The sequence below is a fragment of the Thunnus albacares genome, chromosome 2, assembly GCF_914725855.1.
Source record: "Thunnus albacares chromosome 2, fThuAlb1.1, whole genome shotgun sequence".
NCBI lineage: Eukaryota > Metazoa > Chordata > Actinopteri > Scombriformes > Scombridae > Thunnus > Thunnus albacares.
This window is the reverse complement of record NC_058107.1, coordinates 19,849,685-19,877,530: the sequence shown is the minus strand read 5'-3', so window position 1 is coordinate 19,877,530 and position 27,846 is coordinate 19,849,685. Positions and strand designations below refer to the sequence as shown.

At 40.8% G+C, this 27,846-nt stretch overlaps 4 protein-coding genes across 6 annotated transcripts; 1 reads left to right on the top strand and 3 right to left on the bottom strand.

Moving 5' to 3' along the window:
- Positions 1-2,431: 2,431 nt before the first annotated feature.
- Positions 2,432-12,411, bottom strand: mvk (mevalonate kinase). 3 transcript variants are annotated; one of them, XM_044371175.1, is made up of 11 exons: positions 12,339-12,411; positions 12,007-12,086; positions 11,006-11,153; positions 10,481-10,625; positions 8,172-8,327; positions 6,533-6,636; positions 6,336-6,381; positions 6,059-6,149; positions 5,506-5,625; positions 5,146-5,299; positions 2,432-3,983 (listed from the first exon to the last, which is right to left on the bottom strand). In XM_044371175.1, the coding sequence occupies exons 2-11, from the start codon at positions 12,082-12,084 to the stop codon at positions 3,832-3,834; spliced, it is 1,194 nt and encodes a 397-aa protein (XP_044227110.1). In that variant the 5' UTR covers positions 12,085-12,086; positions 12,339-12,411; the 3' UTR covers positions 2,432-3,831. The 3 variants fall into 3 exon arrangements, with proteins under 3 accessions (XP_044227110.1, XP_044227117.1, XP_044227104.1); XM_044371182.1 differs by having other exon boundaries at positions 12,297-12,385; XM_044371169.1 differs by having other exon boundaries at positions 12,007-12,399.
- Positions 12,412-12,565: 154 nt separating this feature from the next.
- Positions 12,566-14,323, top strand: mmab (metabolism of cobalamin associated B). Its single transcript, XM_044371199.1, has 9 exons — positions 12,566-12,722; positions 12,982-13,040; positions 13,150-13,243; positions 13,336-13,393; positions 13,482-13,554; positions 13,642-13,739; positions 13,829-13,893; positions 14,007-14,066; positions 14,150-14,323. The coding sequence occupies exons 1-9, from the start codon at positions 12,619-12,621 to the stop codon at positions 14,232-14,234; spliced, it is 696 nt and encodes a 231-aa protein (XP_044227134.1). The 5' UTR covers positions 12,566-12,618; the 3' UTR covers positions 14,235-14,323.
- Positions 14,324-14,337: 14 nt separating this feature from the next.
- aldh3b2 (aldehyde dehydrogenase 3 family, member B2) lies at positions 14,338-18,377 on the bottom strand. Its single transcript, XM_044371161.1, has 11 exons — positions 18,296-18,377; positions 18,020-18,120; positions 17,353-17,548; positions 17,113-17,223; positions 16,693-16,813; positions 16,503-16,588; positions 15,856-15,937; positions 15,381-15,770; positions 15,122-15,288; positions 14,921-15,020; positions 14,338-14,831 (listed from the first exon to the last, which is right to left on the bottom strand). The coding sequence occupies exons 2-11, from the start codon at positions 18,070-18,072 to the stop codon at positions 14,632-14,634; spliced, it is 1,506 nt and encodes a 501-aa protein (XP_044227096.1). The 5' UTR covers positions 18,073-18,120; positions 18,296-18,377; the 3' UTR covers positions 14,338-14,631.
- Positions 18,378-20,361: 1,984 nt separating this feature from the next.
- On the bottom strand, positions 20,362-27,814 carry ube3b (ubiquitin protein ligase E3B). Its single transcript, XM_044371152.1, has 28 exons — positions 27,712-27,814; positions 27,262-27,531; positions 26,947-27,115; positions 26,651-26,768; positions 26,448-26,507; positions 26,252-26,356; positions 26,065-26,161; positions 25,866-25,951; positions 25,656-25,738; positions 25,414-25,519; positions 25,206-25,326; positions 24,930-25,107; positions 24,483-24,649; positions 24,174-24,341; positions 23,900-24,071; positions 23,687-23,805; positions 23,464-23,578; positions 23,254-23,353; positions 23,055-23,174; positions 22,772-22,948; positions 22,560-22,670; positions 22,318-22,455; positions 22,155-22,220; positions 22,013-22,071; positions 21,734-21,916; positions 21,442-21,553; positions 21,236-21,328; positions 20,362-21,145 (listed from the first exon to the last, which is right to left on the bottom strand). The coding sequence occupies exons 3-28, from the start codon at positions 27,105-27,107 to the stop codon at positions 20,954-20,956; spliced, it is 3,207 nt and encodes a 1,068-aa protein (XP_044227087.1). The 5' UTR covers positions 27,108-27,115; positions 27,262-27,531; positions 27,712-27,814; the 3' UTR covers positions 20,362-20,953.
- Between the last annotated feature and the right edge of the window lie 32 nt (positions 27,815-27,846).

Here is a 27,846-nt window from a genome sequence, read left to right as displayed (position 1 = left end):
GATTCTGATGATCTTGGCGATCCTCAGACTTTTCCTCTAGTTCCACCATGAAGTACTCCCAATATTTTAACGTCCAACTGGAATTAAATTGCACTTGTCCTGTGTTCTCCTTTGAGAAATAAATCAGAAACCAAAAGGGAGAAATTTATATTTCAAATTCTTGATTTCATGATAATGCCCCCTTGTTTTACATTATTTTGATTAAAAAGCAGCAGGAGACTTAAGTATATTATATTTGATACAGCAAATCAAATATTGTAGCAAAAATGTCGTTCTATCATAGGCAGAGCAAACAGTCACACTGAGCCTGATAGCCTCCTGCCACACAACACAACTGAGCCACAGACTGAACAACAACCCAGCTAACATCCTGCTAACATCTTCTTCTTGTCAAACTTACAAACATGAGCACACATCTTGTCCTTCTCCTTGGCTTGCAGAACAGCAACCAAACAAACATTCCCCCGCTAATGTCAGTTAGCAGGCTGAGTAGCCAATTAACAGCTAGCTGCTCAGCTGCAACACATTAAACAGCATGTAAACACACCTGAAAATGTCACATCGGTCAGGTTAGATACTGGTTTGGTCATTGCTCTTCAAAATCCCTGTTTTTCAACACGCTGTCTGTCCATGACTTGTAGCAACAGCAGTTTGTTTACTGTATCAGCTCTGTAAGCTAAGGTCAATGACAAAAAGGATCATTGCTGAAATTTTTTCAAAGACCTTTTTTCTTCATTCTAATAAAATAAAACAATTAACAGCACATTTTTTAAAAAACATGTTAACATTATTTTGGACAGCAAAAGGGATGATTAAATGTGATTTCACATGGACTTTAACATGTACTTGTCTTCCACAAAATTTTGAAATTTATAGCTTCCAGTGGATGAATCCTCCTAGTACTGGGTGGTCCCCTGACTTTTCCTCTAGCGCCATCATGAGGTTCACATTTTTCTCTTGCTTTGGTCACAGTGTGGCTATAGATTCCAAGTCTTGTTTCTTGTGGATTTATGAATGACTGGATATTTTTACCTCTTCAGGCCTCTAAGAATTACTAAAAATAAAACAAAGGGAGAAATGCATTCTTCACATCTGGTAGATATATGCAACCAGTGACAGGAGGTCACAAGTAGACATTGCTTTTGTTCTGAGGGGTCATAAGCCAAAAAGCTTGGGAACCCCCTGGGGTAAAGATGTTAAATCAGTCCAAGATGGTAAAAGCTGAAATCTGTATTCCAACTGCGTATTTAAAGAAAATCTTATCCTTATCCTCATCTTATCCATTACAGTGGATGTATCATGAGGAGCTAAAAGAACAATACAATATTCCCCACTAAAACTAATTCCTCTGAGTTCTTTGACAGTGCCCTTGCACCCTGCTGTCTTAATCGGACCCCTGCTACTAACACCGTCCGCCACCCCCCATTTACCGAAAGGGCAAACACCCCCAGGAGGATCATACGGCCCATCATGACTGAGAGGAGCTCATGATGTTGATGTTGCCTCTGTCAGTGTGTCTACATGAATGCTGGGAGAAGACAGTCACACAAATCTGCCCTGCTGAGCCCATTTTTATTTCCCCCTCTGACACTGTGATATATAACATCATAAACACATGATTTATTTTTTAATGAAAGCTGACAACATGTTGTGATGCAGAGGCCTTTACCTTATATGTAAATGTATATACCCTCTGTAGGAAGCCATACACACACTGAAACCCTTTTAGTAAAACCAGTGGCCATCAGCAACATGATATCTTGTCAGTCAGGACTAATTCTGTATTCAAACTTAATGGCTCCTGACAAGCTTTTCACCAGTCGACTGAGAGACCAGAGGGAATGTGCCACAGTGAGCATGACCACTCAGCAAATTCACATTTAACATTTCATTCCTCCTGCTTGGACAAAATGAATTATACATCCTTGATTCTGCCACATTGATCCATCCAGACAAAACTCCCAAAACGTTAAATGTTAAATGATTTGTACGTCTCCCTCCTCACACTCCCGGGACAGCTCTCTGTTTTCACCATCTCTCTAATTCTGACATTCTCGCTCTATCCTTGACCCCCTTTCCTCACTCCCTCTGTTATCTGAAATAATCTCAGGGCCTCCTTAGATTCTATTCATCAGAGCAGAAAGAAGCAGGCGCTGACATTGATAAAAAAAAATACCATCTGTGCCTTGCAGGGGTAAAAAGGAGTGAGAGAGAATGAAACAGAAAAGAAAGAGAGGGGCTTCAAATGAAACAGGCTCTGTTGTCTCTCTCTTGTTCCCCCTCGTCAATGCCATTTCAATTGAAAAGCGCAGTGGTAATTAAATTCCAGCAGGGGTTAGGGGCAACTGTGCGGCGCGCTGACGGGGGGCTGCCCTGACATAAAGATGACACAATTCAAGAGGACAGAGGGGGCGCCAGGCGGAAAAGGAGGGAGGGTGACAAATGTCGTTTATTCACGTACACTGCCACATTCGTACCACTCAATCTTCATGACATTTAAAAAATAGAAAATGAAATGGATATTCAAAACTTGCGAATCCCACAGTGACCTTTCCCCAAATCAGGGATATTCTAAACAGATCAGTCCTCTGTATCTGCGGCATTTGCAGAATATTTTGTAATGCTTAGGAGGATGAGAGATTAGGTGGAGAAGAATTTGGGAAAGCTGGTGTGTGTGCGCGTGTGTGTGCGTGTGTGTGCATATACGTCAGTACAAATGTGTGACTCACAGAAGGACGCTGGTTGTTGTTGATTCACATTATAGTGGCGCTAATCCAGAGGCTCCAGAGAGGCTACACACTCCTGCTGTGCCCCTTCCCCATCCTCTATTAGCAAAACAACACGGCCAGTTACTCTCTAACAGAAGAAATGAACATATTGAATGAACATAATGAACAATGAACACATTCTGACATGAGAATAATATTTAAACAAACCATTACAGATAGAATAGATTGCAGAAAATCACAGAAAAGTCTTTTATATTTCAGCATTTATATTAAAAGTAAAGCACAATAAAGAGCATTGCAGCATTATACAGGGAGGTGTTGATTCAAAGCAGCAAACATCTGTCTTCATAATAATTCATAAGACTGAAGCTTTACATTGCATGTGAATAGTCCGTACAGTATTTTTATGATTATTATTTCAGTCACTTTCAATATCTTTGTTGAACTGTGGAGCAAAAAAAATATCTGACTATTAGTCATTGTGTTTTGTTGATGAACCAAACAAATAATTTCATAACTTCTCCATTATTTTCCTCTGTAAATTCTACATATTGACTACTTTCTTTCTGTGTTCTCCTTTATTCTTTCTACAAACCTTTACAATGCCAAAGTGAGTAATTAATGACAGATGATCATCTACTCCACTAGGCTAGACTGACCTTGCTGCTTAAACATTTGGATTTAATTACAAATTAATTCTGCCAGCGCTTAACTTACACATTAATCAATTTATCAGAGCCTCTCACCATAAATCCCTTTCCATTGAAAAGCATTTGTGTAATTCTGATGCCATCTACTGGACAAAGAGTTCATTAATTACACCGTTTTACACTGTATGTTTGAGAGGCCTCACCCAAAAGTAAAAATAATGTCAGTCCCTGTGGTTAAAAGATATCAGTAATTTATTAGAGACACGGCTGACTTGTTAGTTTCAAAACTTCAGTCAGAATCTATAATTCAGGAAGTTCTGTCCAGTTCTGCTCAGAGTGAAAATGTCCCTTGATCCACTGCAGCAGTTGAGCGTACCTCAGGTCTTGAGGATCATGACAAAAAAAAAAAACCCAACGGCAAATGTGTCCTCTTGTTCATACACAGGTGGGTCTCAGTAATGGTTTAAAATCTCCAGAATATCCTCCTTAACAGAGAGAGGAGAGTGCTGCTGGACTCCTGGTCCACCAATACTCGTTTCCCAGCAGTCAAAGCCTCGGTCTTTCAAGTCCTGCACTGTACTCTGGACAACAAAGGAGTCTGTTTCTACAAAAACAAGCAAGTCACGTCAGGGTGAGCTGGAGTTATACATCAAAAGGAAAACTGCATTACAATTTAGTGGGGCAACTGGTGCTGAATGTTAAAACTGAAATTAAGTGGATATGACTAATGTTTCAGGGACGAGGCAGGAGAACGTATGGAAAGGTTTTGTAAAGTCAGTGCAGCAAAAAGGCAACATTATACTGTAGCTACACAAAAATATAATCTCTTAAATCAATAATAGATGTACATAAATAAGTGTTCTGTACTCAGTGTGATCCTACAAAATGTTTGGCACTACCCTGCTGTTTGTTGCAGAGGAAATGGCCCGAAACTCAAGAGGCAAGGGCTCAGCACAGCTGCACAGCAACACTAATGCTAACCACACTTCCAATGAAAATTTCAAGCTTCTGAAACAAGAGCAGCATTTAAGTGCAATGATAAAATAACTTCATGCTTGCATCCATAACTCAAAGAGCTTAAAGACTTTCTGAGAGAGAAGATTAGAGAAGACAGATACTAGAGCATCTATCTGAAAATAGCTGTAATTCACACAAATGGAAACGTTTGCTAACAAAACAAACAAAGAGCATTTGGAAATATATTTAAAGGATTTTAAATGTGTTAAAAATTCATGCTACAGGCTGCAGGCATAAACAAAGCCTGAACTTGCAGGCTCTTTGCTTGTTTGTTTTGTCAAAGAAGGATGATAAAAAGAACTTTCCTTATAACCAATTGCACAGTAGTAACCGCATACCAAAAAGGACCCTTCTTGTGCAGCCTTCTCATCATTTCCTGCCACTCAAACTGTCATTTCACAGAGGAAGAGTGAGGGAGCGTTTGAGGAAAACACAACATTTATTGTCAGCGGGAGTCCTGACATCTTGGCTCATCAAACTTTTCTCATCAAATTGAATTCATTATAAGACTAATTCATGGGAGGATGAAGTTTAGCCTCATCAAAATGAGATTCAATTCAATTATATGCATCTTTTAAACTTAGGGAAATGTATCGATAGCTATTTTTCTTTGAAAAACAGACACAAACCTTTGACTTTACCCTTTATGTAGACATTTCAAATGCACACTGCTATGACACACACAGACTAGGATAGAGTGTCTAATAATTATGGGTGGAGGTTGGAAAACATAAAGAGGCCTATAGTACCTGGTCTCAGAAGAGTGATGCCGCAGCCTCCTCCCCCTGCACCTGTTAGCTTGCTGTGGAGCCCTCTGGCCAGTGTGACCTGGCACAGTGTGTCCAGGGCAGGGTGTCCCACACCCATCACATTCAGATGGTGCTGGTTGATGTCAATGAGCTCCTGTAAGTGATATGACACAGCTGCAGTTAATACCTGTTGCTTCCAGCGGGGAATAAGTCATGTGGATGCTCTTTGCTTTTTTAAAATCTTAGATTAAAAAATGAAAATGGTGTTTAGATTTTTAAGTATGACAGCAACTTTTTACCACTGTGTTGTCTCAGCATTATAGCGCAAGGTGCTCTACAAAATCTATTAATATTTTTTACCTCTAATATATTGTAGTGCTCTCCTGTGATGGGTTCACAAGTCATCTCTGAGAGGACTTTCTCACAAGTGCAGGAAATGGCGTCAACCGAGTCAAGGACAGGGGTCATGATGGAGGGAAACTACAGGAGGAGTAAACAAAAACAGGGAAATCAGCATCTCCATCATCACAGCAGTTTATGTGCAAAACACGTCTAACAAATGTGTGTGTGTGCGTGTGTGTTTTTATAAAAGTCCTAACCATTCTGTGACGGATAAGCTGTATACAAATAGGGATTATAAAATGGCAGGCTTGACTTTGGTTTTGTTCTCGCCCGATCATAACACTGCCACAACACCATACAGGCCTATCTATGTCTCAGGCAGAAATCTGCACACCTGCTGGTGTCACCAAGGCAACAGCACACAGGGGTGCTGGCTAAGAGTTTCATTTCAATATTTTATGAAGGCACTCAACGCTGGGCTCTGGAGTATCTGCCATGCAAAAGCACCGCCTATTATATTAATTACAGTGTCGGCAAGTAACACACGGGGGAGGAAGAAACCATTTAGTACCTTGTTAATTTTGTCCTTCACCCTGGCAACAAGTACCTTGGTGCTACGTGGTACTTTGGTGTTAGTGAGGAGGATTCTTAATAACGGCACCCTGGAAGTAAAGCAGACAGATCAAAGAGTTCAACCAGCTTTATTATTCAAGTGCTCTGCTGATGCAATAATTTTACCTGGCAATAATTGTTTTCTGTGAGAAAAATATAAGCCGTGATTTTATTAAATCGCTCTGTACACTTTTTACATGAAATCAAATAAAAACATTTTTAATCAGTGTCAGTACCTGCTGAGTGGTATTATCTTCCCAGCCAAGAACCTCAGCATGCCACCTACATACATGGAAATCAAAATCATTAAATAGATAATCATCAGATGATAATGAACAGTGGAGGTTCAATACTCCAGTGTGTGTCCACAGAGACAAAGGAAGGTATAACACCATATGTAGTGTGCCGTATGCCGGATAATTTCAGGCCTCACCCCATGTGCCGACAGCGTTGTCTACTCCAGAAGGATTACCATGGATGATCATCTCCCCTTGGAAAGCCCAGCTGTTGATCCGTTCCAAGTCCTCCTGACACCACCTGCAAATCATGTAAAAATGAAAAGAGGAACTTTTGTGGCTTGACACCCTATTTGACCTGCCATCTACTTAACTCTCTCGAGTTCCTAACTAAACACTGGTACTGTATATGGGAGGGTCATACTGTTGTATGTTCAATAAATTATTAGTATCTCCACCAGGCATAAGCCGGGATGGGGTCATGCGTTTGGTTGTGTGTGCGTGTGTGTGTGTGTGTGTGTGTCCATATGTATATCTGTCCACAGCTAATCTCAAATACTACTGGACCCGTCAGCTTATATTTTTTGTGCACATTTATGACTGTATGCTCAAGGACCTCATATGGTTGCGGTGTTTAACAATTTTTGAAAAACCTATTTTATAACACCATTGACTGCTCTGTTTTATACCACCCTTGACTGCTTGACTCCTCACTCCTCTTAACCAGCCGGTAGGGACAACTTGTGGCCCCTGTGATCAACAATTGCGGCAGTTTGGAATCTTGTTTCCGCTAGGAACAACCGATCCTGCCTTGTTGCCATGTTAGATCAATCGGTGCCGTGCCAAATTTCGGTACCTTGAGAGCAGGTTGTGTTGTGAATTCAAATGAATACTGATAGGATTCCTTATTAGCCTATCGTAAAGCTTAGACTTTTGTCTTTTCCTCGCCATTTTATAATATGCATTACGACATAGAAAAAGGCATTTCCGACAATTGGCTAGGCTAAAAACAAGGCTCACCTAGTCTTTTGCAGGCCACATTTTGGCCTTTGTCGTGGTACAAAAACTGACATCCATAGAAAAGTTTGGTCTCATCTTGAACCAGGGCATCTGCAGATTAATTCCATACCTGATATATTATGATCCACTAAAGTTAAGCATGATACGAGATGAACATATCCCCGGGCAGAGATCTGCACTCTACTGAGTGCATTCTTCTAGTTGTTATTTGTGTCTGTTTCTGTGGTTCATGCAGATCTTGGTAAAAGAGCATTGATGGGGGAGTCCCATGTACTGTAGTTGAACTGAGCTCCAAAAGAATTCAAATCATTTAAGTTACTTATGGACATTTAAGCACTGAAATGAAAATTGAATATTTTACAATGTTTTTAGGTTTTTCCACTTTTCTTTATGAACCTTATACTCAGTTTTTGACTATAACACTCTTGAAAATAGTAATAAAATCAAAGAGTTGACACAGTCATCTAAAATAGAGCATCATAAGCTTCTTAAAGATAGTAATCACTGTATTGAGGGCTACTGTGTTGAATTACATTATAGTGTACTGTACTGCTGTTTGTGTTATTGTGTTGACCTCTAACCATGTATCAGTTTTTATTCTTGAGAATTATAATGTTGTGATTCAAAGTCTTTTTAATTAGACAGAATATGTAAAGTAAAATCACCTCTGTGATTTAATACACTTGTTAGTTTTTTATCAACAGCCCTTTTTACAGCATCGAGCCAGACAATTCTGTCTATGCACGGTGGTGGTCTACACATACTGCATACACAGCTCATGATGATAGAGACTTTCCTTTGGTATAATGTCATTACCTGGCAGTGTGATCCCACTCTTTGAGAGGTGTAGGAATGGCTCCACTAGCGCAGAGCAGAGCTGCAGCTAAACACACAGAGTAGGCAGCACTCGACCCCAGTCCTGCTCCGGTCGGCAGCTCCGACCACACAGACACCGTCAGGCTGGGCAGCTCCCTAAGAAAATAAACATATATATACACTTAAATACTGGGTATGTGACTTATTATTGTTATTAAAAGATTATTGCAAATAATTAAGAATGACAACATGAAAGTTATACTGCACAGGTTGTAAGAATTTGAAACTGCATCCCAAAAATGAGAAAAACTACACAAACAATGAGCATTACTATTTAGAATTAAAAATAGTGATTCCTTATTTACAATGACTTATGGTGAATTTTCACAAAAACATATTGATAAAATTAAGTATATAATAAATAATATTCCCTTTTTTTAAATCACATTATCTTGTACAGCACTCACAGTATTTACAGTGTGTAATGTATAGTAATTCATACACTACTGTATACACAACAGAACTCGGACTCCGCTGTCAATGTCTGTCAGGGAAGCTGCTGTTGGGCAGACAGGAGAATACTATAAACTAATTGTCCGGCTCTTCTCGAGGGAAAAACACATTCAGACTTTTTAAAGGCTGTGCTGTGGCCTAGTGCCAGACTCTCATTAGTGTCCATCCTGTCAGAACCCATCACCTCTCTTAGACACGCCAGCAACGTGTCAACGCCGATTAAACCTCCCGACAACCTGCGGCTCTAATGTTCCTGAGCATCTTCCCTGTTCACAGCTGACGGAGTGGCTAAAACTAACATCCGGCCTTTCAGTCTGCCTCTTTCTACCGTCTTCATCTCAAGGAAGAGTGATTTTTTTTCTTCAGATGCAGTGAAAATGGCCCCTAACTGCCTGTACGCATTTACATCAATAATAAGTGATTTTTGTTCCAAACAGGGCATCTCCAAGAGAGCTTGAAAGGCTCCTGCTACTCCTGTGCCAGTTTTTAAAGAGTAAAGACATTAAAAAAAAAAGCTGAATGAGAATGTGACTGCATGACAGCACAGGTGTGATAAGCCTCCAGGACAACAGATAGTGACAGGTACTACTACTACTACTACTACTGACCGTTGTTGTTTTCTACTTCATTTACAGCATTCAGCTGCCACAAGAGACAAACAATACAGTCATTTGGTTTGAAGGTTTGAAAAATGAAAGGCCTTTATTTCAATGGGCTAGAGTCATTAAAAAACACACCGATGCGTTGGTGTGCTAAACGTTAGAGAAGCAAGCTTGTGACCGGAAGGTTGTCGGTTCAATCCCTGGACCAGGAGGATAAATCCAAGGTGCCCTTGAGCAAGGGCCTTCACCCTAACTGCTCCAGATTGTGGTTGTACTGGGCAGCTTCCAGGCGTGATTGTGTGTAACTGTGTAAGGAGGAACAGAGCGTTCCTGCAAAAGAGAGGCTTCCTCTCAGTGAAAGTTCCCTGAATAAATAAAGGCTAAAAAATGTAAAAGGAAGATGAAAATGAACAAAGTGTGCTTTTTAACAAACCAACTGAGAGACAAACTGTCTGGTCAATCTGATAACACATATCAGCTGCTTTAATCTAAATTGGAATTGGTTCATAGCTCGCACACAAACTCAATAATTCATGCTGCAGATTACCTACAAGGTAGAGGAGTGCAGTCATTGTCAAAAGAGTTAAACACATCACCAAGAAACATTTTAAATCCGCAGATGTTGACATGTTGATCTCACCTTCCACAGGTAAAGAAAGTAATGCTGCTGCAATTTTAACAATTGCACCACCTGCAGGCAATGAGAGTTACAGCCACGTTTTTAATTGTCTGCTGAGTTTTTATTTTTGAGGTTTACATTTGTATCATCAGTTATCTACAATAAAAAAACCTAAGAGAAGTTGAATATCACTGTATTACACTATAGTCTGGTGTGCATTAAATACTCAAACAAAAAGACTGTTCAGCTTCTGTCTGTAGAAACCACCACCAAATGTAAGTTTTTTTGGATTTTATAAATCCATTTCTCGTTATCGCCAGTTAAGAAATACAAAAGCATCACATTAGCAGAAGCTATTACTTCCCTTGCCTGTAGATGGAGCACATCAATGTGTTTACATCTGGAGTTCTAAACTGCTGCCGCTGCTCTTTAAATATTTAGTGATATTTTCTGGGTCTGGTTTAAGGTATTTAATTTGAATCAAAAATATGCTTTTTTTCCCATTTTTCATCTGTGCTAACTAGCTGCAATAATAAAATGAACACATGCTGAGAGAAAGAATCGTAATATCTCACCCTGGTCCAAATAGGGAGAGATAGATGTAGAGAAAAGCTAAGGTGGCCATGTTGCAAGTATCCAAGTTTCCATTTGTTACACCAACAAAGTCTCGTAGTCTCCTCACAAGTTCAGTATCCAGAAGTTTCACCTCTTCCCTCTTACCTATTAAAATGAGCGACAAGACACAGTAAAGATCAAATCAGTGTAATAATAAGACAGTGATGTTTGCAAAAGATACATAAATGACAGGGTATTGATACCATAATAATGTCCACAGATATATGTGTTATTTTCAAGCTGTAGTAACTAATCTGATCCAGAATTTTTCCATATCTTCTCTTCCAATGACACTGAGAGCAATATGCTCATATGACAGCTTTGGTATTTGTTCATTAAAACAAATGGAGCTGTTTTTTTGACTTTGGAAAAATGTCCAATGCTGAAATCTCTCTGCATGTGCTGGATAACGGGATGCATGACACAACAGTAAAAATACAGTAAATGCAACCTCTAATGATCTCCAGCTCTGCATCATTCCTTACCATAGGAATATGGAATAAGCCTCTTCAGTTCAGACAGGTCCCAGCAGAGGAATGTGTCAATATTTGGGAGGTTGATGCAAACTTTACCACTATTGGTGGCCTTCAGTCGTAAATATGTTCTCAGGTTCAAACTCACAGCCAGTGCCACCTGTGATGGACCAACAACAAGTATAAGGGTCATACAAGGATCACACTTTTTCAAGTTTTAGCTCAGTGTCCGCAAATCATGTCTATTTGTAAGCATGTTTTTTTCCAAAGAATACCATGGTTTTGTGATTATTGAAGCAGGTAGTCAGTACTTTCCCCTTCATCTACAATAGTAGTAGTAGTAGTAGTAGTAGTAGTGTGAAAGTCAACTGACAGGCATTGAAACGAATGGTTTTCTTTTACTGTCTCTGGGTGATGTCAACATTGCATTAAAAATGTATGCTATTACAGTCTGTTAAACAAAACTGTTAAAAGTCCCCCTCCACTCAAAAATGTTTTTCTTCTTGTTCAATTGGATTTTTGAGCTTCACTGTGCAGCATGATGTATATGCAGACTTTGACACCAAAAGGCTGTTTTCACATTCATCTGCTAAAAGTGGAAAGTTTCTCCGTGCTCACTGAGAATCTGATTTTAAGGGGTGGACCTAAGAGCATGATTTGTGACATCACAACTAGTTTCCAAGCCACTTCTGGTCCAATATTCAACTTAAGCAAGTGTGTGATGTGGAAACTTGAAGACTCCAGTGCTCAAACTCTGAGAACTGACTTTACAATGAAGTAGGAGACATCTTCTGTCCAACAGTTAAACTTCTAAAATGAAAAACATTTGCATAATTCTAGATTCTGGAAACTTAAAACATTTGAGTGAATTGTAGAAAACTGGCTAAACCTGCAAAGTTTTGGTTGGGTATTGAATGCTTCTTGCTCTGACTGGCGTACCAAGCTTCATCCTAATCTCACACTCACATGCACTATCATATCTGTTAGCTGTACTCTCACTCTTCCCACTTTACCTTTCCGTGAACAACAGCATGCTCGCCGTGCAGGATCGCCTTCCCCGGAGCAGACACGATGCAGTCCTTGACTTGCATATCTGTAACAGTTTCCAGAGTACAACACTGTGTCAACACTGTGAGATGCACAATTAGCCTGGTCGAGTTCAACTTGTCGCTGACAGTGTTATTATTAGCTAGCTTAGCCACGTTAGCTAACGTTAATCCTTTGAACCAGCAGTCGACAACTCTATTCCACAACTCAGCGCTTTTCATGAAGGCTCGACGAACATTAGGACTTTAAAAAAAACCTTTTCATGGCCACTGAATGGGCTGAGGCTCTGAACACATACTTTCCAATGCGGCTTGATGAGGGTTGAAACTACGCTAAAAACACAGCTGACACGCAGGGGGAGGGACAAGAATAATGTTTAGCTTCCAGTATCCAATCAGCGACGCAGCTAGTTGCACATATATTCTTCTGTCCAATCACCGGCCCGCGCTGTCCCAACACCCGGTGAGTTGACCAATCGTGCGATTAAAAACGAGACGCCCCTTAAACTAAGGACACCGTAGAGGGACAAAAAGGCCTCAACTCTCGTTCGGCTTTAGCAGCTAGCCGGTAAAGCAAACATGGCTTCGTTCATTATCAAACCTACCCACGTCCGCTGTGTTGTGAGGACAGCCAGGCTCATAAGCGAGCATCGGACAGGGATAACATTATTTTCAAAGAGAAGGTAGTGGTAGTGCTTGTCTGTTCCGTGTCAAAATACGTGTCCCTCCTTATATCATTCATGTAGCCGACTATGTGACATAACTAGCTCAGTAGCTGTTTGTAACGTAAACAATGTATTTTCCAAGTTATTACTCGATGTCCATTTGTTAATTGTTGTTATCTGTTGGACAATTATGTCAAAAACATTTAGAAGTATTTATACACATACGTCTTATGTTATCTATGCATCCTGTCTCCTGTTTTTTCTTTTTTACTGACAGTTATGCCACTGAAGAAGACAGCAGGATACCCAAAATATACACCAAAACAGGGGACAAAGGTTGTTTTTTCAACTTTAGTTATTGTTAGTACAGTAGAGTTACCACAGTTCAGTCACTGTAAAAGGGTCTTACAAAGGTTGACTTGATTCTCATTGTTTCTCCTAACAGGTTTCTCAAGCACATTTACAGGAGAAAGGAGGCCAAAGGAAGATCATATTTTTGAAGCTTTAGGAAATACCGATGAGCTGTCATCAGCTATAGGGTAAAACTTCTACTATTCAGAAGTCACAGTCCATTTTAAAACTTCTTTCGTCTGCCTCACTTAAACTGACCATGTTTAATTGTATGTTGCAGCTTGGCCAGAGAATTTTGCCTTGACAAGGGTCACACATTCGCACATCAGCTGGACAAGGTTTGATTTATATGTAGCATTTATTATCCTTATTTTGCATTTGGTTAGAGTCAAGATTTCTGAGAGTATTTTGATGTTTTCATTCCAGATACAGTGCATTTTGCAAGACGTGGGCTCCAACATTGCCACCCCTCTGTCATCTGCAAGAGAAAGTCATATAAGTATGTACAGATGTTTTATGGTTTAATGCAGCAAAATGTTGTTTTGTGTGCGGATTCATGAATTTGTTTCTGTTCTCTTTATGTAAGAGAAAACAAAATTTACTGCTCAGCCAATTGCAGACCTGGAAAGCTGGATTGATACATTCACAGAGGAACTTCCTCCACTGACCAACTTCATTTTACCTGTAAGTCCATTTATGCATTTGTAAAACACTGAGTTCTTAAAAGTCCAGTTTTTGTGACGTACTAAACATTTATGCATCATGTGTCACAGTCTGGAGGAAAGAGCAGTGCGGCCTTGCATGTAGCTCGCGCAGTCTGTCGGAGAGCAGAGCGCAGGTCAGTCTCAACGTGTTCCCTGATTGTGACATTGTCTTTAATGACCCGTTTGTGCCTATTTGTCTTGATTTACCGACACAGCTGAATCTGACAGCTCTTTGTTCTTATTACAGTGTTGCTCCAATTGTGCGCTCAGGGGAGGCGGATCCAGATGTTGCAAAGTTTTTGAACAGGTCAGTCTAAGTGCTATCAAATTAATATGAGAGCATGTTTTCTCTACCACACACCTGATTGATGTCCTAACATTTTCACACAGATTAAGCGACTACCTCTTCACTCTGGCCAGATATGCAGCCTTGAAAGAAAACAACGAGGAAAAGATCTACAAAAGACCAGAATGATCAGATCCTCACATGAAGAACAAGATGTGTGATCATGTATATAATTTCACATACATTGTAAATATATTAATAAATATGAATGAGGTCCAGATTGTCATTTTTATGCATCTTTAATCAGCATATTGTGAGAATAAAGGCCAGTGAGTAGATACAGTATGAACATCCACAATACTGGTATCTTGTAATTTAATTTGACAGGTATTGTTTCATCAAAACACGTGCATTCATTTGAGTTGGTATACAGTTATGGTATGTCCTCAGAAACTCTTTTTGCAGTGGATTTTGTTCCTTTTTTTATTATTAATACAATACAATACAATACGTAGGGCTGTTAAAGACTTGGGGAGGCGCACTCAGCTTTCCTCCAATAAGGCTCTGTCATCACCCTCCCACACAGTCACAGGATCTGGCACCAGCCCTGGCTCTTCTGGGACAGAGTACTGGCCCATGTCATTAGAGACAGATTGCGGTCCTCATAGGGTGGATAACGCAGATAGGTGACACACTCAAACCGTGTGCCTCTTAGCAGGCATGATTTCCTGTGAGAGAAAGTATCAAAGCTGTAGCGCCCATGGTAGGATCCCATTCCACTGGCACCTGTCCAAACACAAAAGTTGGTAGAGTTAAAATATATATATTGTAGGTAATATTATTCCACCAAGACATTTGACACAATGAAAACTTACCAACTCCACCGAAAGGCAGAGCTACCATGAGACTCTGCACGACGCTGTCATTGGAACAAAAGCTTCCACTGGAGGTTTCACTCATGAGTCTTGAGATGACCTGTGTTGTCAGAAAGGCCAACACATAATCAGAATGCACATTGGCTGCCCAAAGCTTGTACGATGAATACAGAGTGTCTAGTTTAAATTGCTGCCCTGCACCTTGCTGTTGTTGGAATAGGCATACACACAGAGGGGTTTCTCTTGCTTGTTAATGAAAGCAATTGCCTCATCCACATTGTTTACGGCCAGAAAGGGAAGAACTGGGCCGAAAATATCCTGTTGCATGATAGGGTCCGATTCTGCCACTTCTGTCAAAATTGTTGGGGCTTTATAGACAGAACAAAAACAATTAAGTGAAATATACTGCATATGTTACAGTTGGCCTTGTTTCTGACAATCACACAGCGAGGAGTCTTACCAATATATTTCTCTCCTTCTATCACTTGTCCACCCACGGCCACCTTGCCAGATCTCCACAGTATGTCTCTCGTGCGGTTAAAGATCTCCAGATTAACCATGCGGCCAAAGCTGCGGGACTCTCGGGGATCAGAACCATAGAACTGCATCAGACAGCACTTCAGGGCCTGGACCAGCCGAGCTTTGACATCCGCGTGGCACAGGATGTAGTCTGGAGCCACCATGTTCTGTCCAGCATTGTGGAAACGTGCCCAGGCAATGCGCTGCGCGGTGGTGGAAATGTCACAGTGTTGGTCCACATAACATGGGTTCTTGCCACCCAAAATCAGGGTGACAGGTGTGAGAGTGCGAGCTGCAGCCTGAGCAATTCTGCTTCCCTCCTCCTTGTTTCCTAGGGATTTACAGACATCTTTAATACATTAAGAAAATTCAATAAATAACCAGAAAAAGACATTTTAAGTTAATGTTATCTTTACCTGTAAAGAAGACATGATCAAAATGTAGTTCGACAACTTGAGGCAAGTCATTCGTGCCTGCAAGAATCACATGGAAGCATTCCTTGAGGAAAACAAGAATTGTAGATCAGATCATTACATTTTTTCTGAAACAGCACTTATGTCTTATTGTTAAAAAGTAGAAAAAAAAAAATCAATGCATATTGTACGAAAGCATCATTATAATTTGTAAGTCAACCATTTAGTTAGTCCTGGATGTTCCCAGGCTTCCAGATCTTAGCACATCTAGCCTCAACAAAGTCGTTGTGTTTATGAGCAAATTCCCTCTTGAAAAGCTCAGATCAAAATGTATTGTCTCGAGTAGATGTACTCAGATGATTCATCGAGCCATTTTGCCAGAGGCAACAGTGACAGAGAGTGGTTTTGTTCTTGCTGCAGAAACCAAAAATGACATTTCTTCATTTCTTTCACCATATTAGCTGTGATAAATGGAGTAAAAGGCTAATGCTCCTTAGTGCATCACATTTTTCTCCAAGCATTTGCTCAACCACTCAATATTTGAGCAAAAAAAACAAACAAACACAAAAGTCTTTGTGAGACTTCAGGACACATACTGTAAATCAGTCAGTCGAGTATTCCATCTTCCCTGCTAGCATGTAACTACTCACATTGTCCAAGTAGAAGGGCGTGAGACGATGGAGGAGCTCTGCTGTGTGAGCGGTGCACTCAGAGGGGCTGATGATTGCACAGTTACCTACATCATTGAACAAAACATCATCAGTGTCTGTCAGATCCTCGATAAGCCTGTGAGAGGAAAAAATTATGCTAGAATTTAACTGATTAAATGTGTGTCTTCACCTGCTGCAATGGCCCCCACCAGCGGCACCAAGCACATTTGAACTGGACTGCACCAGGTCCCCATGATTAATACCACCCCCAGCGGCTCACTGATCACCAGACACTCATCCAGTGTGGTGGACTAAACCAGTTAGACAAGCTCAAAATTAATTTTAACAGCTGAAACAGAACTCTCATGAGTAAATGTGGGCAGAGTTTATCAGCGCACATAGCAGGTCAACTAACAGAAAGGAAAAGACATCAGCCCACTTTAATCTTTCAAAAAGGGCAACGGCAACTTATATTTTAATCTCCTTTGGCACGCTCAGCACAATACATTTCCTTGTAGCGCCGAGACGGAATGTTCTCTCCAAAAAGGTCGTGTAAATCGTGAATAATCCCAATAATATTATGAAGATGTGTTCAGAAAAAAGGGCTCACCAGGTTTCTCTCCACATGCAGCGGGTGCATCCACTTCTTAAGGTTGTTGATGGCATGAAGAGCCTCATTTTTGACAAGGACCAATTCTGACACAACTGTCTCAAACCGTGGCTGATTTAAAAAAATGATAAAGACAAAAACACCAATAGACAACAATCTGAACCTTTATGTCAATATCGTAGTAGTCTCATCTTTTTTTACCAACCACAGCAAACTGCAGGCAACTGCTTCACCTCTCACCTTATGAAGGTCCCTTCCAAGAGCATCCACAAAGTCACACTCGTGTTCCTCCAGCATCCGCACCACAGCCTCCAGCTGAGCCAGTCTGAAGTCCTCCTTGATGGTGCGTCCAGCCTGAAAGGCAACTCTGGCCCTCTGCAGCAGATCCCCACACTCCAAAGGGTACGTCTTCAAACATGGCTCCCCCAGCCTGGTCCTGGAACATCCAGCCAACATCACTGGGTTTAACACCACAGGTCAGTTATATACAGTTTATTCTATCTACACTACATGGTTTGCTACTATACCTTCTACATGTTAACCGGCCATTCCTCTGACAAGCATAGCAAGCCCTTCCTTTCAAACTCATGTTTATTCTAGTCAAGAATTCTTCAGTGCTGGCTTTTCTAAATGGAGTCAGTGTGCTAGTTAAGCCTATGCACCAGTTCAGTAAAAGCCTTAAAAGGCAGGCAGGCAGGGAGGATAGTGAAAATCCTAATAACTCCAGCCAATCAGGTGCTGCACATAACAAAGCAAATCCGTGTGAGTATAATCTTTAACAGGACAGCATCTCACTGTGCATACACATAAACACACGTGGACATCTACTTGACATGAAACGATTTGCAAGTTCAGATCAACTCCTCTTCCAGAAAAAAAGTTAATTGAGATCAAATCTACCATTTACCTCCGCAGCGCTTTGAACCACCGGGCTGGAGAAGGGCTCGGCGGACTGTTCATGGTCTCTGTGCAGGTTTAGGTTCAGGTGTCGGCATGCAGACAGCTCAGCTAGTGTTGTAGAAATCCACACAACAGCACCTTTCATTTAAGAGTCACAGGGAGCGAGCACGGATGGAGAAAATGACTCAGACGTGCGTATTTACACCATAATCCGCCGTGCACGTTATTCAAGAAAAACAGAAAATGTGGTGTTGTTGTGAGCCATTCTCAATCCCACAGAGACCTGTTAATGTTTCCTCCGTGTTTGCTGTCAGGCTTGTCATAGTTCAACAAGTATCATGCGTGGCCTTCCACACAAGACTCAGCAGGTGTTTGTAGTAAACTAATTAATAAATTGTTAGGAGTCGACAGCCCGCTGCGTGACAAGAAAATTAATAACTCATTACGTTGTAAATGATTGAAAGTCAATGTTTTATATAATACTGATGTACATGATTTAACATGACAGGAAAAAAGTATCTTACACATGGACAATTTTCTTATCTTTTTCTTTTTTTTTTTTTTTTACAACATACTCCATAATGCAGTGGTTCTCAAAGTGGGCTCCGGGGACCCCCGGGGGTCTTTTGTTTTTACTATGATTCCGTCCATAAGTAACACAGTGACAGTATGTATGTCTGTTTTGGTCATGGATTTCATGCACTTTCTGTAATAAAACATCTAAAGGCATAAGTCTCATCAGATGTGGGTCTCTGGTCTAATTTGTGTCAGTTTAGGGGTCTTTGATGTGAAAACGTTTGAGAACCACTGCCATAGTGCAGCCAGTTTGAAGAACACTTTTTATAAAGAAGAGATGAGTGACAGTATTTTCACATGAAGGGTGACAACATCTCCCAGGATAATTTTTATTTTATTTATTTTTTTTTGTACTAAAAGAGTTGATTTTCAAAGTCAGCATCAGCAGTCAACTGGTACATTTAGCCAAATACTCTTTGACATCATTTAAAACTGATGAGGGACCTCATCACACGCAGGAGACAGACAAGCTTGTGAGGTATCGTTCATCTCTCTCTGCACACGACGCTCAAAATCCATCCGCAGCGTTTCTGATTAAAAGGAGAGCCAAAGCAACTCCTAACTGATTTGTCAAAGAATAGTAGTTTAATCTAATTAGTAGACTGCAAGTAAATTCAATACAACCAGTGTTATTTATATATAATTGTTGCATTTTCATTATGATCACTTTTTTTTTGTTGTTTTCACACAAGTTAGTGGCCATGATATTACTGGTTAGAAACATGGCATTAATGACCTGTATGTCCTATAGCCGGTGGTACTTACTAATAAAATTATCCATACTCATTCATGACAGAAAACATTTTTTTTTTGCATAATAAAGAACTTGGTAAAGATTTCTTTTAACACTTTCTTTGAAAGTTGCAGTCCACTTTCTGGTAAATGACTAAAACATCTCTTCCTTTACTCCATGACAGAACTGAACCCTGTGTAAGGTAATATTTAGGCTTATAAAGGTAACATTCACCCTCATGTCCCTTTTCCCCCCCCAACAGCAGAAACGTGTGCAACATTTCCATCCAAGGGGAACATCAAATCAAGCAGTCACATTTGGTTGACGAACCAGTCCATGACATCATGTTGAGAGGTTTTTCTTTTTTGTTAAAAAAAAAAACAAACCTCAAATTCTTTTCCACATGGCTTAAAAAGTCCACAGAGATCAGAAAGCATCTTGGTAAAAACCCTCCTTGGTTGTTGTAGTGGTAGTACAGTGGTTGGGTTTCTGCGCTGTCTTCTTGGCAGGAGCAGATAATAAGTCCAGCTCCCACTTCTATGGCTTGTTTCCAATATACGTGGTTGTTGGTTGCAGTTGAAATACAGTCAGACATGTGGTAGCAGGGAGGGTGGTGGGGTGGGGGGGATGCATGAGGCACTCAGCGTTATTCAAAAGGTGTAGTGAGAGTTTTACTAGTATTAAGTACAAAGACTAACATCATTGATTGACTTTCGAAGTGGAGGTCAAGCACAGACGTGTGACATGAACAGTCTCACGCCTGCTGTAGTGACAAAGCATTTCCAGTTTTTTTATCCTTAAAGGTAAAAGATGCTAAAGCAATGACATCTTTTCTAGATCAAACAACAGCATCATCCAAATATTTTGTTCATGTCAAGAAATTCTTTGCTGCTTCACAACAAGTGAGGCAGATCTTAAGATTTTTCAGATATACCATAAAAACCAGTCATCGTGTCTCTCGGGTGACTGCAGTGTCTTTAAGTGGGGAGAAATGGAAAGAGGTCGACGCGATGTTCCTTGAAATGGGACGTAATGTAATCAACACAGGAACACTTTTAGGTGAGCCACTCCTCCTTCGTGGAGGTCGAACACAAGACATTGATTCATCTTCCATTTAGAAAAGATGCGTCATGTTCGGCAAAACATTTTAAGACTCATCCAATATCAGCTGAAAGTTGCTTGGATAATGGAGTCTCAGCTCGAAAGTGTATTAACAACGCATCGCTCGGTTTCACTCCAGTGAGTCAACCCACGTGTCTAATGGCTTGCATTGCATCTGTATTGCTTTCCAGTTCACTTAAAATGGGAGTGTTAGATCCATGAATGATTCTGTTAAGCCTGAGAAACAGAGATCTAGCCACTGTTTATCTGTATTTCATCGAGTTAAATACATAACAAATCGGATTTTGGGAGTGGCAAAGGGAGATGCTAAAAATTAGATTGTGCTGCAAAAACAGCATGCAAAAACAGCATCCCCTTTTGGGCTGCAGTAGAGCATCCAGTTTTAAAGAGACCAAAGGAGAGTTTTGTAGGTCCTTTGTGATTCCTCCTTTGTTTTGTTGATGCCCCTCAGATGTGACGGTCCAGGTACGCAGAGGCTCCTCCTGTGCAGATTGTCCTTTTGCAACTGCGTTAGGAGAGCTCAAAGCCTGTGTTCATACTTATAGCGTAGCGCAGCTTGTCACGCAAGATGCTCTTCTTGCTGTAGTTGGGCAGCTTGAGCAGGTTGAAGCATGTAGATGAAGTGGGAAGTCGACCGCCAGGCTCCTTCTTGCGGATAGTGAAAAAGCCTCTGAGGACACTGCCGAGGGTGTCTCCGGTGTCCTAGTTACAGGAAATGGAAAATTTAATACAGACCATCAGTGCAGTAAGCAGCATCAGTTTCCTTTCCTTTTTTTTTCTTTTTGTTCTTACCTGATCATCTGAAACTTCCACACAACGGATGGAGAAAGGTGGTTTGAGGTAGGCGAAACCTAGGAGAGGAGGCCTGGAGCAGCTGGTAACAAACTGTAAAGGTACATGAAAATACAAAAATAAAAATACAAAAGATTGTTAAACCACATTTGGGTTAGAAATTAAAAGCTTTTGGGAGTGAGAGTGACAAATATAAGAGGGTTTACTTTAAGGAACATAGCTCTCTCCTCAGCATTGAAGTCACTGGACAGGATGTCCCATAGCCAGATGATGACACGATGGCTGCTGTGAAAACCTCCGTAGTAGACCGTGTGTTTCCTGAGAAAGAGAAAGAGAAAGGCAACATTAATGAGCATCTTCAATTAATCTGTCTATATACCCAGGAAGTGTAGATGAAATTACCAAATTTGACAGGTATATATCAACAAAACATTTTAGAAACTATATTTTAAACACCAAAATCAGTATTAGAGACATGATGGAAGATGTTGCACATACTTGAGGTCATCTAAGTCAATCTCAGCATTGTCTCCTGAGACAAGACGCTGAACCTCAGGCGTGGAGAACATGTGCAACCACTCTGGGTTGATGATGCTGCGGAAGCCCCGAATGAAAGCTGCTGTTTGCTCCTTAATCTGTGTGTGCATCCGGAAGTGAGCCATGAGGTGGATGTAGCTGATCCTGCGGGGATTAGTGGAGACGAGGTCAGAGGATGATTTTAACTACAATCAACAACTACCCTTTTTTTTTTTTCAAACTGGATATGAATTTACATACTTGTTTTCATTGGTGACAGGCATGGTCTTCCCTCCAGGTATCAGCTCATGACAGACTAGCTGTAAGGGAACATACAAGGTATCTTAAAATCACAGAGAAATTTTAATCACTGCATTATATTTTCCATGTCTTCCATCCTTACCTGCCCCATAACATCTTCATCATAGGATAACGTCAGTCCTAGATCCCCTACATCTCCATCATATCGCTGAAAAACAAATATAAAACATCCATCAGATATTAGAAATTGAACTGCAACGTGGGAAAATAATAATAAAAACAGTCAAAGGGTAATTTTAAGCAACCTTAATGGAAGTGAGGTTTTTGTAAAACTCAGAATCCAGCGAGGGCAGCTCATCGATGGAGCTGTAGAAAGTGCTGTGGTGGTGACCCAAGACTTGACTGAGGAAGAAGGAGGCGAAAGGGACGTCCACAACAATGCCCTGAACACACACAGAAGTCACAAAGACACAAGATTTCAGATTTTAATAGTGTTCAGAGTGAGAGTGACCAATGAGAGCATTTCTTCAAAGAATGCAAACAATACCTCATATATAGCTTTCCCGAGCATCTTCCCCACAAACTCGAAAAGCTGCAAATGGTTCTCATGGATGTAGGATGTAGGTGAAGGATACAGCCTTTCATTTCCACTTGTAGTCTGTGGAAAAGACATACATGATACAGAAAAAGTATTGTCAGTGTGAACAGCAGAGGTGTGGCGTTTTTTTAAAAAAATGGCACACCATTATCCTGATTTACCTTGAACAGGTTGAGGGCAGGATTGAACACTTTCTTAATGATCTCCTCTAGAAACTCTTTAAAGACGCCATCCTGATCGATACCAGCCTCGTCCACTCCCAGGTCATTGACAAACTTCACACGAATGACGCCTTTTATAGAATTCACTGGTAAGCGGCGGAGCTGGTCATATCCATCCTTAGAAGGTGAAGATGCAAGCATTATTGTGGAACAACTCACATAGTGTAATACTTTAATATTTTACTATCATTAAAAAAATCCACCAGAGCACTTGGCTCCATACCTCCAACATCCGTGAACGACGAATGGTAATATGGGTGACGTGTGGCGAAGCAGAGCTCGTTTCTACCAATCCTAGATTTTCTTTTTCCTTTGTCACAATGTTCCTGAACAGCAGCACCCTCTGAAATGAGCAGGAAAATAATCAGAAGACTGAAAATAATAATAACTCTTTGGTTTCAATGAAAGGATTCTTTGCTCACGTTTTTATGAGGAATAACATGCGGGATGTACTGCAGTAACAGCTGGGCTCTTTTCTTGCCTTTCTCCAGCTCTTGGAACAATAAGCTGGGCTTCAGGTCCCTGAATACAACAACAGGAAGATTTAAAGGAGAGCTTTACTACTTAATAACAAGGCAGTCAGAGCACTTATATCTTTAGGATATCAACAACTACTCAGAGTTTGGATTTACTTGCGTAACCAGTGGTCATCAGGGGTAAATCTTCGCCTGCAGTCCCGTTCGTAAAGCACCATCAACCAGCCGTGAACACTGTGGAATAACTCCAGTTTCTCTCCCTTTGCATTTTCTGTCAGACACAAATATTTGCTAAGTGAAATGGGACACAATACACTTTCTCTGACATGCAGGGAAGAAACACTCGTGTAATATGAGTTCAGTGTGGTCACACACTCACCTAAGATGCCATCCCATATCATTTTGTACACAAATGTGTTCAGAAATGATGAGATAGTGATGAGCTCTTCTATTTTGAAAGACGTCTGCTCTTCATAGACTTCAATGTCATCCAGAATTCTGCAATACATCAACAGTGTGTCATGAAAAAGTGCTGCTGCTGAGTGCACATTGCGTAACTTCTGCATGATACATTAAAAACCACTGCAATTACGTGATGAGGTGCCGTGAGCAGTCACAGAAGAGCATGAGCATAGCCAGGAGCTGCTTGGACTCTTCGGTGTCATTGTTGAGACACTCCATGAAGAGTTTGAGGCCTCCCTGAGGACCGAGCTCACAGATGAAAGCCCACAGCTTGGGCAGGAGATCATCCAGATGTGTCAGACCTGCAGACAAAAGAGAACATACAGCGTCAAATTCAGCAATGAATCTTCCAGGATTTGTTTCCATAATATGATTGCGTAAGATTAGCAAACTTTGGCACTGACCGGTGAGTATCTGGAGTCGTATTTGTGTCAGTGTAGACAGAGCACCCTGATAGAGCACACAGATGCTGCACACCTTCTGAACTTCAGCTGAGTCGACTCGCTTTCCCCCGACTGGCTTCAAGATATTTCGTACAGAAGCGGACTTCTGAAATGCTCGCTTGAAGAGGTCTGTCAAAACACAGACACAAAGTAGCAGAAGTTTTATTGTTTTAGGTAAAGAGCTACTCAAAATATTTTACAGATGTTAACACATGTAACACATTATATTCATTAATTAAACTGATAAAAAAGTTTAGATTTATAACTCACTTTTAACTGGTAGATTGTTTTGTGACGTGCTAGGTTGTGGGGGTGAGGGAGCGGGCTCCTGACTCTCCAGCTTTTTAGAGAGAACGTCACTAAAGAGCGTCCGAATGATGGAAACACCCCACAGGTACTGAAGCTGTTTAGTGACCAGCGGCATTGATTCATTCAGACTACGGAGCACAGGAGACAGAGGGGACAAAGGGGAGATAAAGTCAGACCAAGGCAAAGTGAGAAACTGCTAAATGTGATTTAAAAAGCATAAAACATAAAGAAAACTTAGTATACAGTCTACACAGGTGGCATGTTTTTTGTCATTAATAATGAGTGTTTTATGTGTGCACTATCAGAGAAATTACAACAAGGGCTCCCACATTTCCTTTGTTTGTATATGTTGGTATGGTAAATTTTCAGGGGAAACTCATTCAAGTAAACAGCATCTCTTTCACTCACCCATAGTCTACAGTCTGGGAGAACCAGCCCAAGACAGGGTGCCAGTGGGTGAGGTTGGACTTCTTTTGGGATACATATCTCTGGCAGTAGGACAGCATGTCAGTCAGGTCCTTGACAAAATGATTGGCCTCCTCTTCTAGGACTTTCACATTAAGGTAGCCCAAGTGAGTCAGGTTGCCTGAAACACATGAGAAAGACAGAGGACATAATGATTCACTCATCCATATACAACTGCATCAGCTCTATTAAAGTGCAAGCTCATGTCAAATACTATACCAAGTAAGCAGAGTGTGTGGCTGCCCTCAAGACACACACAGATGTCTAAACAATGCTCCTCGTGACTGAGAAACAGAATGAACTTTCGGAGCAGGTCATGTGTCTGGATCAATGCCATACACTGTCAAAAGAGAGCAGATATTAAAGTTTAGTCTAAAAAAAATTCAACTATGCTAAAATAACAAGTTGTATGTGACTGAGTTTTTACCTCTGGAGTAAGCACACTGAGGTGGGATACGACTGCTGGAACCGACATGATGTGAATGAGGAATGATCTCAGCAGGTTATCAGAGAAGTGAGCAGCGATGACTGGCCTGAGAAATATATTAGATTGAGTTCAAGGGGTGGTGAATGAGTAAATAAAAACAGAAATAGAGCAAAACATTTGAAGTATAGTACAACTGATACCATTCTTTTTTTTTAGACAGAAGTTAACCTTAAGTTAATCACCTTAATGACAAAGTGAAGATAGCTGTGAGACTGCCTTTGGAGAGAGACGGTTTAGAACGAGCCAAGCCATTGGTCAGCAAGATCTACACAAGAAAAACAAAAATGACACGTGAGTTTTAATAACATGACAGCCAGCAGAGAAGAAGAAAACAGGTGTCACCATCGATTATTACATCTACAATTAAGAAAGTGCGAGCTGTAATACAGAACCTGCAGTATCGAATAGAATCCCTTTAGATTGAGATGACCCATGATATTCTCACAAATCCTCATCAAAGCAGGTCTGAGAGCTTCACCTAAAATATAAAATAACAAGGGGGAAATATTGTGTTTTTCTTTGCAAAAACCATGTCCTGCATCGACAAAAGATGCGTTTACAATAACACCCTCCACTCGGCACAAGACTCACCCTTCCCTCTGACTATCCGCCATGTCAAAGTGTCTGTGAAGGTCACCAGCATGGTGAGGTACAGCGTTACCAATTTGTTGTCCTGAAGGATGTCAGGCTGCAAATCAGAAAATAGACAGTGATATGTACAATTTATCTAACGCAATGAATATCAAAACACATTTCACAGCTTCAAAACAAGACTAACCTTTAAATTTTTCAGTAACTGACAGCAGGTCCACAGCACATCTTTTATCTGTTTAAGCCAGGGAATGGTGAGGTCCTTGGAGAGAGCCAACGACACATACCAGACCTGAGAGCCACAACAGAGGACAGTCACTGACACACAAATCTCATATTAAAAAATGTTTGGTATGTTGGAAGGTATGAACATATGTACTCACTTTAGGTTCATTTTCAGCCTCCATGCTGGCAAGAATAGCCCGACAGAGCTTCTCAAACCTCTGTGTGATACACAAAATCAGAGTCACTTAAATCCAACGGCCTGAGACAAGTTCTTTACACAACCTCCAATGAGAGTAAGTACAAAAAAACAACTAACTTGTACTATTTCTCTACTAATAAATGCACAAAACTGGCGACTCACCGTCTTGTCCTCCTGGCAATAAATGAATAGTAATTTCCGGGCAATTTTGAAAATTGAAAGTGCATTTCTTTTTGATGTCCCACTTTCAGAGGCTTGAAAATAGTCATCAACCTCTTTCCTGGTGAGACACAGAAAGAAAACATGGAGACACAGTTACACAAACTAAAAAAATAAAGCTGGATAGTAAATGAATTGATGAGTAATTAACCATTTTCCACAAACACACTGAACTCTTGCAACAATCAAAGGTGATTGGTGATTGTGCAAGGGAGAAAAAAAAAGGTATTGGAGACCACCTTATTTGCTTCTGGAGTCTGCAGCGACAGAGAAATCTCCTGACCAGGGCTTGGATGTTGATTGCTGCTCTCTCCTTCTCCTTCAACCCCTTCCTCTCCTCCCTGGCCTGCCTGGCTTTGTCCAGGAACTCTGACTTGGAGCTTTGAGGTACACTAAACATTGTGTACCCTAGGAAAAGAAGAATTTAAACCACTTTACTACTGTGTTATAGAATGTAAACGTACACATTTGATAGGGGTCTAATTAGAGCGATTATTTTTTACTTTATGAGGGATTGTAACAATGATAACACAGCAATCCTCACAGCAACTTACCTGCGATATTCCTCGAGTGAAAGATGTAGTCTGGGCCTGGAGGCTCACCTGGCGCTATACCTCCACAGTCATGTCTTTAAGGTGAAGACTAACTTGCCATTTCTCTGGATCAGCGGGCGATCACAGTAAAGATGGAGCTGGGATAGTTAGCACACAGGGCTAGTTCACCGCAACTCGGCTGGACACTGTCTCAGGAAGGATCTTGTCACGTTGATTCAGCGATGTTTATCATCATCGCGGGGTTAGGTTTGGTCCTCTGCCAATGACAACCTCAAAAACAAGGGGAACATACCGTTTCGAAATGTAAACAATGAGAGAAGATCCGCACACAGACTGCAGCCATTAATCCCCTGTGTCGCATTAAATGAGTCCGGGTAGTGTTTGTCTTCACCAAGAAATCATTATATGAAAGTTTTTGATGATAGAATTTCTCTAATACCCCAAAATTACCTCTGATCACGGTGTTAAGAGAGGAACTTTGTATTTCTGGTGGTGGATAAAGCTTTCGTCCAGTGTGTTGGGTGGGTGGAGGGGAGGGGGCTGTTATCACGGTTACTCCTTCAGCAGCGGAAATGTGCAGGCTAA

Excerpts from the sequence above, each read along its gene's own strand:
- mvk (XM_044371169.1), bottom strand. The coding sequence starts at position 12,261 with ATGAAAAGCGCTGAGTTGTGGAATAGAGTTGTCGACTGCTGGTTCAAA. Across the intron at positions 10,626-11,005 it reads GCTTATTCCATATTCCTATG|GTAAGAGGGAAGAGGTGAAA; the intron begins GTAAGGAATGAT and ends TCATTTTAATAG. Across the intron at positions 5,300-5,505 it reads AGCACTACAATATATTAGAG|GAGCTCATTGACATCAACCA; the intron begins GTAAAAAATATT and ends TATCACTTACAG.
- mmab (XM_044371199.1), top strand. The coding sequence starts at position 12,619 with ATGGCTTCGTTCATTATCAAACCTACCCACGTCCGCTGTGTTGTGAGG. Across the intron at positions 13,041-13,149 it reads CACCAAAACAGGGGACAAAG|GTTTCTCAAGCACATTTACA; the intron begins GTTGTTTTTTCA and ends TTCTCCTAACAG. Across the intron at positions 13,894-14,006 it reads TGTCGGAGAGCAGAGCGCAG|TGTTGCTCCAATTGTGCGCT; the intron begins GTCAGTCTCAAC and ends TTCTTATTACAG.
- aldh3b2 (XM_044371161.1), bottom strand. The coding sequence starts at position 18,072 with ATGAACAGTCCGCCGAGCCCTTCTCCAGCCCGGTGGTTCAAAGCGCTG. Across the intron at positions 17,224-17,352 it reads TTGGAAGGGACCTTCATAAG|CCACGGTTTGAGACAGTTGT; the intron begins GTGAGAGGTGAA and ends TTTTTAAATCAG. Across the intron at positions 15,289-15,380 it reads AGAAGGAGAGAAATATATTG|CCCCAACAATTTTGACAGAA; the intron begins GTAAGACTCCTC and ends CTGTCTATAAAG.
- ube3b (XM_044371152.1), bottom strand. The coding sequence starts at position 27,107 with ATGTTTAGTGTACCTCAAAGCTCCAAGTCAGAGTTCCTGGACAAAGCC. Across the intron at positions 25,739-25,865 it reads GATTCTATTCGATACTGCAG|ATCTTGCTGACCAATGGCTT; the intron begins GTTCTGTATTAC and ends TTTCTTGTGTAG. Across the intron at positions 22,949-23,054 it reads GTCGTTCACGGATGTTGGAG|GATGGATATGACCAGCTCCG; the intron begins GTATGGAGCCAA and ends TCACCTTCTAAG.